Genomic DNA, 11840 nt, shown 5'->3' with positions numbered 1-11840 from the left:
ACTGGCAGATGATTTCATTTATAATATGGGAAAATGTCTCGTTATGAGTGAAGTAGTCTGTCGATGGTACTGGTACTTTTCCATTAATAATAAGGAATTAATGACATAAAATAAGCTCCTATGTGTTGCTGAAAAGTTACTCAAAAGTTAGTTTGTTTTACATTAAGGGTTCTAAACTATTTGTACTGGAAACTAGACAAAAATACTTGTTAAGACTTTGTGTTTTTGCAGTGTACTGCACTAAAACACACATTTATTTAGATTTTTTAGGCATATTTATTAGTGGTGCCATTGCATTATTGTTTTGTGAAATGTGGTACAAACTCTGAATTTAATCTTGGATAATTCCTTCGAACATTTGGAAAAATGCGAGAAAATTAAACTTTGAAACATTTTTTGAGTTTCTTCTTGTCTCGTACTGATGAGCTTTTTCTTCACTTTAAATTGCTTCAGACAGATAAAGTTGCAGCATGGAAGAGAATAGCTCACACACCCGAAACGTCTTGCCGCTTCATGGGGAGGTTTTCCGTTAAATTTAGCAGCTCATGAAATGTTAGACACGCGAACCCTTCTAGAAGAGGGCGAGCTGCGGTATCATTTCAGCAGATCTGCAAAGCTCTCTCAAACTTTGCTGCAACTGCAAACATGAATGCAGGGCAAGAAAATACTCCTAAAAGACTAAAAAACCTTTTTAACATCGTTATGCACATGATAAAAACTCCCAATTATATTTAATGCACTTATAATATGAGGAAGATATATTACAAGTGAACTAATCTGCCAGTACTTAGTACGTTTTCATCAATATTAAGGAATTATTCTTGCTCAAAAGTTACTTGTAAATTAGTTTTGTCTCATGTAAAGTGTAATAAGATATTTGCACTAGAAACTAGACCAAAAGTACTTGGTAAGATCTTTTTGGTTTTGCAGCATAAAATGCATTAGCCAGTTGCTTATGTTAGCTAATAATGTGTTTCTAAGCACATCATTGTAACTTCTTAACGATGTTTAAAACTGATCTGAGATGAGGTGAGTTAATTTTTTAGATAGTAATTAAATAAAAGTTAAACACAAAATTTAATCAATTCCAATAATTCTGCTGCTCTTAACCAATCAGAAAAATGTATTTTTGATTAGTTCCAAGTCAACTCTTTAGTAGCCAATAATAATAATAATAATAATAATCATAATAATAATAATAATAAAGATCAAGGAAATTTAAATAAAAATCTGTTAGTTAAATATTCGTATCTGTTGCTGTGATATTTCTTATCTGGTCTGCAGTAGGATATTGACTGTTAATAGTTAATAACATAAAATGTTAACACATTTTTGTTAACAAGATGTAACTTTGGTTCGTCCTTTTCACATTATGGATCTGTTGCCATAGTGATGGATCTCAGTTTGTTTCTAAAGCTCAAGATGAAGGTCAGCCTTGAAATTAATTTGCTAAATTAGTGTTTTAAAACAAATAAAAGCGTAAAATAAAAACATCTCTACAAAAGTAACAAAGTTAAATTCTACATTAATGTTTTACTTTGATAAGAACATTTTTCTGTGTTTCCTTTAAGTTAAATGAAATACCAGATTTAGTTTTATATAAAGATGTTTTTCTCTTAAATTCTTTTGTTTTATGTTTGTTGTCACTTTGAACAACCAAACAAAACTCCAGAAGAAAACCTGAAATCCCATTTCTGGGTTATAAAAACTTCAGTGAGTCAACTCTGGTGTAATTTTTTTTTTAGTGTTTGTCACTGATTATCTCTTCCTCCCTAATTCTACAAAACCCAAACATGTGGGTGTGAAATCTGGGAAGATTCACTCCCACACAGATTGCAGATTGTATTTATGCAAGTTCATTTAGAGCAAATTAAAGTCGCTTCCTGATGCAGGAATATTGTTTCTCGTAAATTATGTTCAGGTTAAGTTTGGATATATACTGGTAAAGGTTAGGGTTAGGTGTAAACGCGGTTACTAAAATTAACAGAAGTTAATAGAAGTGTTTTTGTGTGGGGAAAAAAATATTTGCATTTCTATTTTTTGTTTTATGTTTGAAGGCAAATTATGGACTGCAAAAACACTAAATCTTAAGTATTTTTAGTGTTTTTGCTAGTGCAAATATCTCAGTACACTTGAAATAAGACACAAATAACTTACAAGTAACTTTTTAGCAAGACATAGGAGCTTGTTTTAAGTAAGCAATTTGTTGATATTAAATTAAATAAGTACTCTGTGCTGTACGTGCTGTACTGGCGTAATATTTCACTTATAACAAGACATTTTTCCCATATTATTAGTGAAATAATCTCCCAATGGAAATAATACTTTTTCATCAATATTAATGGATAATCGACATAAAACAAGCTGCTGTATCATGGTGAAAAGTTACTTGTTTTATTTCAGGTGTACTGAGATATTTGCACTAAAACGTAGACCAAATATACTTGGTAATATTTTGTGTTTTTCCAGTTTCATGAAACCGTAACCCTAAAGTTAATTTAAATTGGAGATGCAGTTTTTATGCTCCTCTATTCTGGAACAAACTTTTAGAAAACTGCAAAGATGTTGAAACACTGAGTTCCCTTAGATCAACTCTAAAAACAAAACAAAACAAACTGTTTAGAGTTTCCTTTGATTGATAACAACTGGAGAATCATAATCTACAGTTGATGGTGTTTTCCCTTACTGCAACAGGTTTTTTTGTTGCTCATTTGTTTTATTTTTCTTCTAATCGTGAGGTACAGATAAACATGCCTTACATCTGAAATATTTTTATATCTACGGCGTCAGCAGAACTGAAACCCACAGATGGTGAGTCTGATTCATACTGCTGACAACAGATGTGATTATTGGACAACAATTGAACAATGAAGGAACACTGAAAAAAAAGTATTTTTAGTCGTTTCCAGTACAAATATTTTGAACACTTGAAATCAGACAAAACTAGCTTACATGTAACTCTTCAGCACGACACAAGAGGTTGTTTTAAGTGAATAATTATTTAATATTGATGAAAAGGTTCTGCTTATAAGTGAAATAATCTGCCAGTAGAACTAATATATTTCTTTAAAATCAATATTAAGGAATTAAATAACTTAAAACAAGCTCCAATATTTTGCTGAGAAGTTACTTGTAGGTTATTTTTGTGTTATTTCAAGTATATTAAGATATTTGCACTAGAAACTAGACAGAAACATTTTGTGGTTTTCCAGTGAAGGAGGTTAATAGGTTAACATAACTGTTTCCCAGCGCTAACCTAAAAATAACACTTCCTGTTACTGTTATAACTACACTCATTATTATCTAAAACTGTGTGACCAACTTTGACTGAACCTGAAAAACGCAACTCTGCCTATTTCACCAATAGCTTAAACCTGTTAGCATATTTAGCATTAGCAGGAACGCAGTAAGCTAATTCTGTCATTGGTTACATTTAATTGAATAAAGCAACGTTTACACTGTCGGCCTTAATGCTTAATTCTGATTTATTTTTGTGAAATCTATGTTTTTTCCTTTTGCGTATTAGTTCACATTTCCAAATGTGAACTAATACGATCTTCACGATCTTCTGTGACCTGAATTTCTCCCGCATGCGCAGTAGATGGCGTAGTAACGTCACACGTAGCGAGCGTGCTCAGCGTTTTGTCAACCGCCATAAAGAAGAAGAAGAAGAAGAAGAAGAAGAAGAAGAAGAAGAAGAAGAAGAAGAAGAAGAAGAAGAAGAAGAAGTAGTGCTCCGTGTTTGCGGAAGTAAACATGGATGCTAATGACCGGAGCTAGCTCATTAACAACTTAATCTTCATTATAGTGCGCTATGATTGTTGCTTTTCTTCCCGCTTGCTCTCATCAGGACGCAGAATAGTGACGTTTGTTGAGTATCAATGACGTTCAGGTCGGATGAATGCGACCTGGCCGTACAGACGCAGGTCTAATTTGAAAAGATCAGCTACTTATCGTTTATCCAGGTGGCGTGGGTCGCATTAAAGCAAAGGAAGAAAAAAAAAAATCTAATTTGTGTCACTTCAGGCTGCAGTGTGGAGGTAGCCTGAGAAAGATTCCCCTGAAAACGTTTCATAGGACGTTTTATATATGTTGTGCTACAGTTGCAAAACCGCATGCAGTCAGTCGTAAATACACGAGTTGCTCAAGTGGGTCCTTCTTGTTAACGGCCTCACCCTGATGGCTGCTGTGTCACTGAGTGACTCACATTCTTGGTATTATAAGTGCAGAGGATGCATTAAGCAAGCAGTGCAAGAAAATGATGCTCACACTGATCTGAAGTCAGGTTGTAGTTGCTGCTCTTTGTTTACTGTCATGGTTTCATCTTCCATAAAATAAAAATGGAGCTATGAATCACAACAGTAGAGAGATGTCAGATCCTGCAGTAATCTGTTCTATTCAGAGAGATGGTTACCCAAACACTGTACTCAAGTAAAAGTAGAAATACTTCAACATATCTTTACTCAAGTAAGACTAAAAAGTAGCCGTCCAAGAAATTACTCAGGTAAGAGTAAAAAAGCATGTGGGAAAATGTCTACTCAAGTACTGAGTAATTTATCAAATTAGCAATAATTTAATATCTAAAAATTAAATAGTCAAATGGAGCAAAATATAAAATTATGTGAAAATCTTGGGATTTTATGTATAAGATGATAATTCATATCAGCAACAATAAATAAAATCAGGTGAAATAATTTTTTTCTGCCTTTAGATATCAAAGAAATATCTTTTAGATTTTTTTTTGTTAATTGCCACGTTATAACTAAAATCAACAGTTTATCATGGTTTCCCTCTCATTTTGTTTCTGACCAGCCGTCTGTTTTTCTTAATGAAGGATTGTTAAACTGGGGAATCGTGATGCACACAAACGTGCATGTTCCTCACACCTTCCCAGAAATGCTCCTCCAGATTCATTTCAGGCTCTGACGATGGGAGGATCTGGATCCTGTTACTGGGCTCGTTCCAGAGGAACGTTAGAGCTGCTGACAGCAAACAGGAAAACGGAGCAACGTGCAGAAACTCAGAGATGGCTGGTGCAGCTTTACACTTAAAGTAACGATTTGAATGGAAAAAGAATTACATTTTATGTACATTTGACATTTTAATGCAAAATTTTTCCCATTGCTTGTTTTTTCGTTTTCTTCAGACAAAACAAGCCTCTGCAAGCACGCTTACAGAACAAGCTTATTTGGATTTAAAGTGACAGAGGCTCTAAAACATTCTGAGAGGATTTTGAGCAAAAACCCAAAATGAACATGTTTTATCCATCCTAACCTGTTATAAGAACCATTAATGGTTCACTTTAATGTTCTGCAACCAGCTGGTAAGGAAATGCTGTGGGATTGAGTTCTGCTGGTCTTTATTCCGTCAGAGCTGCAGAGTCTTTTCACTCAGTGTAACGTTTCGTCAGTGATTTGTGAATTTGAACCTGCCTGTCGCTTTCACTGCTTCCTGTTTCTCTGCACTGATCACACACAGCCACACAGTACACACCTACACACACCCATTGGTCACTGGTGTCGCTGGTCCGCCTCCACACCGTCTGCTTTATAAAGGCAGGCCACACCAAAGGAGTGAAGTTACACAGACTGGCCCTTTAAACTCCCTGCCAGGTCAAATACGACTAATTGGTGACATTTTCTCTCTGCGTCTGATATTTGAGATTTTAATCTCAGAAGAGTTTGTGTTTTTTTGTTTTGTTCTGCGGTCGTCAATGGATTTGCCAGACTTTCCCTTCCCTCTCTCGTCAGCTGATGACCTCTATGACCCCTGCTTCAACACCAGTGACCTGAACTTTTTCGATGACCTGGACGCACGGCTGACGCACGGCGGCCTGCTGAAGTCGGAGGATCATCTCCATCACCACGTGCCAACAGCGGAGGAGGAGGACCAGCACGTGCGGGCCCCCGGGGGCCTCCACCAGGGGGGCCACTGCCTGCTGTGGGCCTGCAAGGCCTGCAAGAGGAAGACGACGCACGCCGACAGGAGGAAAGCGGCGACGATGCGGGAGAGACGGCGCCTCAGTAAGGTGAACGACGCGTTTGAGACGCTGAAGCGCTGCACGGCCTCCAACCCCAACCAGCGGCTGCCCAAGGTGGAGATCCTGCGGAACGCCATCAGCTACATCGAGTCCCTGCAGGCGCTGCTGCGGGCCGGCCAGAGCGACGGTGGAGGCGGCTTCTACCCGCAGCTGGAGCGCTACGGCGGCGAGTCGGACTCCTCCAGCCCCCAGTCCAGCTGCTCCGACAGCATGGTGAGGCCGCGACAGCTGAACGGTCTGTGTGCTGCCTCATGAAATGTGAGGAATGGAACCGGAGATTTATTTTGGGCTCCTGTGATTAGTTTTGATGAATGGTGTCTTTACAATGGAACAACACGCACTGCAAAAACACAAAAGTGTTTTTTATGGTCCAGTTTCTAATGCAGATGTAATATGTAAAGAAACATTGAATTTTTATATTTTTTCTCACTTTCATTTAGATTCATTTAGCATAAATGCTGCTTCATATCTTCTGATTTTAAAACTAACTTACAAGTAACTTTTCAGCAAGATTTAGGATCCTGTTTTATGTGAATAATTTCTAAATATCTATTAAAAAGTTCTAGGAGAACTAGTATTTTCCAGGGATTCACAAGCTTTTCCCACCATTTACCCTCTTTGCAAACCAACAGATAAAGCTCCAAAATATGCAAAGAAAAACAGAGTTTTACCTTTTTATTTACATTCATTTAGCATAAATGCTGCTTCATACCTTCTGATTTTAGTTGCCAATGATGTTGAATATATTACACTGCAAAAACACAAAATATTACCAAGTACTTCTGGTCTAGTTTCTAGTGCAAATATCTTAGTACATTTGCAAGACAGTTTTGTCTTATTTCAAGTGACTTTTCAGCAAAATATAGGAGCTTGTTTTAAGTAAATGTTTCCTTGGTATTGATGAAAAAACACTAGTTCAACTGGCAGATTATTTCATTTATAAAAAGACATTTTTCCATGTTAAAAGTGAAACAATAAGCCAAAAGAACTGGCACTTTTTCATCAATATTAATGAATTATTTACTTAAAACAAGCTCCTATATGGTAGTTAGTTTTATCTTCCAAGTGTAATAAGATATTTGGATTGTAAAGTAGAAAAAAAAAATGCTTGGTAAGATTTTGTGTGTTTTTGCAGTGAACCACATAAACTTTTTCCCTCTTTTGATAAGAAAATATGTCAGATTTTAACTTAATCTCTTCTAATTTTATTTAGTCTCCTTAGTTTTTAGTTTTGTTAGTACAGTCCTCCACAGCTGAGTTTCCTTTGCTCATTTTCTTGACAGAATTTTTTTCGTTTCTGGCTTAAGAAGTAAAGCAGCTTAAAATTTTTTATTTTCAGCCAATCCAATTTGCTGCTAGCACGGTTTCCCTGAAATAAAGGATATTTCTATCTAATTATTAGTTAGTTTAACTTATATTTTATAATAATGTCTGAAAACCAGATCATATTTTTGTAAAAAATTGACATTTATAATTTAAAAATGTATTTTTAATTCTTTTTAGTTTTCCTTTTTTTTATCATCTGTCTTCCAACTATCTGAAGCTCTCTAGCGCCCTCTAGCGGTCTCCACTTTGAAAAACACTGTGATGGTACACTTACAAAAAAGACAAAACTGATTTGTTTTCAGTTAATAATTAATATTCACAAAATATTGTTATAAATAAAAAACTCAAATTATTTAAAAAAATCAATATTAAGGAATTATTGACTTACAACAAGCTTCAATCTTGCTGAAAAGGTACTAAGTTAATTTTGTCTTATTTCAATATTTACATCCGAAACTAGACAAAAATATCTGGTAAGATTTTGTGTTTTTGGAGTGTACTGACTTTTTCTGCACACCAAGTTGTTTTAAATATAATTCCTAACTCATGTTCATCAGTTTAGCTAAGATTTAAGATGTGTTTCCTTTAAAAAAAATAAAGTGTAAGGTTTCATTAAAAATAGTTTTGTATTGATGGAAATTTTAAAAAGTGTCTTCAGGGAATTATTTCACCTTTTTCAGGTGTTGGAAATGTGAAGTGAGTCAGCAAATTGCATTTTAAAGATTAAAAATTCAAGATTAAATTTTTATTTTTATTTTACCAAAGCATATTTGTTTTCTTTTAAAAAAAAAAATTAAAAATCATGTATTTACATAAAAGGTATAAAACATATACCTTTTCTTCGTCTCAGTAAATCAGGCTAAACATTAAACCTTTGAAGTCTGTTAGTGTTAGCCTACGCGGCTAAATGCTAAAATAACTGGAGGAAATTTTTTAAATTACTTTAAAAAAACTTTTTTTTTCATCAATGGAAACTTTAAAAAGTGTCTAAAATCAAATGTGAAATGAGTCATCAAATAGTTTTTTAAAGATTAGAAATGTAGTTAATTTTTGTTTTAGTTTGTGGTAATTTATCAGTCCGTAAAATAAAATTTAAATACCTTATGAAATATTTATGTTTCCAGATGGATTTCATCTCTCCCTGTTCGGCCAGCAGTGAAAACGGAAACACTTCCTGTGGAAAACAAACAGCAGACGGTGAGTACTTGTAGTTTCTTAAGTCCTTTATCATATAGAAGTTTTTTTTTATTTATGAATTTCTTCATTTATTCATGTTATTTCTGGATGTTTTTTTTTTAAATGTAATCAGAACAAACCGATCCTCTGAAATTTCTTAATGAATCTGTTATTTCAGTAATTTAATGTCATTTTACATATTTTAGAATGCAAACAAAATCCACTTTTACAGAAAAAAATGTATGTTCATTTAATTTTATAACAAAACATTAAAAACAGTAATTTATTGACACAGGACTCACTTTGTTGAAGTTCACTGGGCGTAAGATGTGCTGAGGATTTTCTCTCTGTCTCATTTTGCTGCTTTTTAGAGGTGATGCGGTTTTATTGTTGCTTTAAAATCATGACCTTTGACCTGAAGCTAAGGGTGTAGAGGTCAAGTCGAGTGTCTGGTCCAGTAAACAGAAGGACGTTGTTTCCCGGAGAAAGAGGGACTGCTTTTCCAAGGTTGGGGCAAGAAACAGGAAGCGGATTGTAGAGCAGGGCATTATGGGTAAATGCAACCAAAACAAACGCGTTAGCCTAGTGCTAGCAGGAAAAATGACTCGTGGTTTTTAGCCAAAGATAAAAGAGAAATCCCACAACAGCTAAAAGCTGACGGCGCTCCATTTTGGTTTAAATTGTGCGAAGAAGGAAGTTGCGCTCAGTGTCTTTTTCAGAGGCATAGACATGAATTCAGAGGTTTTCATGTCGTTTCGTTCAGTGGTCCTTGATGCAGCGCCCCCACAGGCGAGGAGGGGAACAGTTTTTTCAAAAGTTTGGTTCATTAGACGCAGTGCGGTGTGACAGACAACTGCATCAGCTGAAAATGTAACAAATGTTGTAATTTTGGTCCCAAATAAAACAGAGTCTACTGAACTATCAGGAGTGAAAAAAACACTTAATTATTGTTTCCAATTCATTCCTATAGGAATGATTCCTCTCCACTGTTTACTGTGATTTTCTGGCCTTTTGTAGACAGATTACCTTCGACCATTTCTATTATGAGCTTAACTATATTGTTTTATAACAGGATTATAACTGGGATTATATATTTGATCTCATGCAGCCTTGAAATAACATTTGTTTGAAATCGGTACAATTTATATTAAATTAATTTAATTATATTAAAAATGAAGAGTTAAAAAGTGAATCTGTGAAGTTTATTTAAATTGTAATTATTTAATTAAAAAAGCTTTTTAATTAAATAAAAACGTATTTAATTAGGGACTCTTCTCTTAAGAGTCCTGAGGATAAGATGCTCAGGACGTTTATCCTATCATATAGGGCCATTGTAGATAAAAAAGAGATTTCTTAGATCCTAGATTAATTTCCTACAAAAAAACATCAATATTTCTAAGGCTGGAAATTTAAAAAAGTTTCTAGAAAAACACATCAAATTTTCTGGGTGTCAAAAAAAAGGAGAAATTTTGAGATAAATCTCTGAAATTTTCTAGACAGAAGATTTCTGAGTTTGAAAAGTCAAACATTTGCTCAAACAAATTGGAAATTTTGAGATTAATCTCAAGTATGTTCTTGAAAAAAAAATCCAGATTTCTGAGTTTGAAATATTAAAACTTTGCCTGAAAAAAAAGGACATTTCTGTTTGGGAAGAAAATTTTTCAAAAGTCAAACATTTTCAACTTTTGTAGTACAGAAATGTCCAAATCTTTTCTCAAAAATTTCTCAGATTTTTTTCTATCAAATTTTCATCTTTTGGAGCTAAGAAATGTCATTGTTTTTCTTGAAAAACTTCTGAGATTAATCTCAAAATTTCTGACTTTTCTCTAGCAAGTTTCACATTTCAAACACATAAATGTCCCAGGGGTTTTTGTTCTACAAAAATTTCATTAATCTCAAAATGTTTTTTATTTCTTACACTTTTGGATCTCAGACATTTTCTTGTTTTTTTCTAGAAATGTTCTTAAAATCTCAAAATTTATGAGTTAAAATGTATACTAAAATGTACTTTTTTCTCTTTCTCTGATATATTTACGCCTTTGCAGAAATGCATGTAATACCTTCTCTGACTTTTTACAAATTTCCTGTGTGAAGGTTGCAGCAGCAGCAGCAGCAAGTCGTCGCTCATTTCCAGCTTGGACTGCCTGTCCAGCATCGTGGAGCGGATCAGCACCGACCGGGCCGGGGCCCCTGCCGGGGACAGCGTGGTCCCTCAGGGGGCCGAATCCCCTCACGACGGCTCCGGCGTCTCTTCTTCACCTGCGGATCTCGGCAGCATCTACGAGCCAATCTCATCCTGATGGAGCCAACAGCGCCCCCTGCCGCACGGACTGATCCATTACCTCCATTTTTAAGGAGGCGAACTCTAAATTATTCCTGATTTCTGAAGTAAGCCACTGAAACAGCTGCATTTTCTTATGGATGAAACAGTTTTCCCTGAAGTTTTTTCACATTTTGGCTGAAAAAATGAATTCTGCTGTCTGTTTTTAAGCATCCAGGATTCCTGGAGACGACCTTTTTCACGTGATTCCTGCTGATAAGAACTGAGGACCATTAGCATATCTGACTAGTCACGCTATGTCAAAAAACAAAAACACATTTAAAGTGTTGGAGTGAATGTCTGTATGATATTTAAGAGCTGATGAAATCTTAATAAACACATATTTATATTGTGACTTTTTTCCACAACCACAACTTCTCACATCCAGAATTATTTATTTTTTCAACATACATTAGTGAAATATGGCTGAGCTATTAGCCAAAAACATAAACAAAACTATACTTACACTTCCCAGCTCTTTTTAGAGCATAATGTTGATTCATTTCAATCTAATTTATGATCTGTTTGCTGGTTTTCACTCCTACACTGCAAAAACACAAAATCTTTCCAAGCATTTTTGGTCTAGTAGTTTCTAGTGGAAATATTTTAGTACACTTGAAATAAGACAAAATTAACTTAAAAGTAACTTTTCTTTAAGACATAGGAGCTTGTTTTAGGTTAATAATTCCTTAATGTTGATTAAAAAAATACTAAATTCACTGGCAGATTATTTCACTTGTAACAAAGAATTTTTTTATATAAAAATGAAAATCTGCCAGTGGGACAAGCACATTTTCATCAATATTAAGAAATTATTGACTTTAAACAAGCATTTTTTTTGTTTAAACTTTACTTGTAAGTTTGTTTTGTCTTATTGCATCTGTACAAAAATATTTACACTAAAAACTAGAACAAAAATATTTGGTAAGATTTTGTGTTTTTGCAGTGTAAAAGCCAGCTGAATGGTGTTTAAGCTGT

At 34.6% G+C, this 11840-nt stretch overlaps 1 protein-coding gene across 2 annotated transcripts; it reads left to right on the top strand.

Annotated features, from left to right (window-relative positions):
• Positions 1-5140: 5140 nt before the first annotated feature.
• On the top strand, positions 5141-11217 carry LOC102231278 (myoblast determination protein 1 homolog). Of its 2 annotated transcripts, XR_002752635.1 has the most exons (4): positions 5141-6253; positions 8491-8563; positions 10637-10930; positions 11034-11217. XR_002752635.1 is itself a non-coding variant. In XM_005812842.2 (3 exons), the coding sequence occupies exons 1-3, from the start codon at positions 5714-5716 to the stop codon at positions 10840-10842; spliced, it is 819 nt and encodes a 272-aa protein (XP_005812899.2). In that variant the 5' UTR covers positions 5141-5713; the 3' UTR covers positions 10843-11217. The 2 variants fall into 2 exon arrangements, 1 of the variants encoding a protein (XP_005812899.2); XM_005812842.2 differs by having other exon boundaries at positions 10637-11217.
• Positions 11218-11840: the final 623 nt, after the last annotated feature.

This window comes from Xiphophorus maculatus, chromosome 4 (assembly GCF_002775205.1).
Source record: "Xiphophorus maculatus strain JP 163 A chromosome 4, X_maculatus-5.0-male, whole genome shotgun sequence".
Classification (NCBI taxonomy): domain Eukaryota; kingdom Metazoa; phylum Chordata; class Actinopteri; order Cyprinodontiformes; family Poeciliidae; genus Xiphophorus; species Xiphophorus maculatus.
Note: the sequence above shows the minus strand (reverse complement) of the source record. Positions and strands in the feature narration are given on the sequence as shown.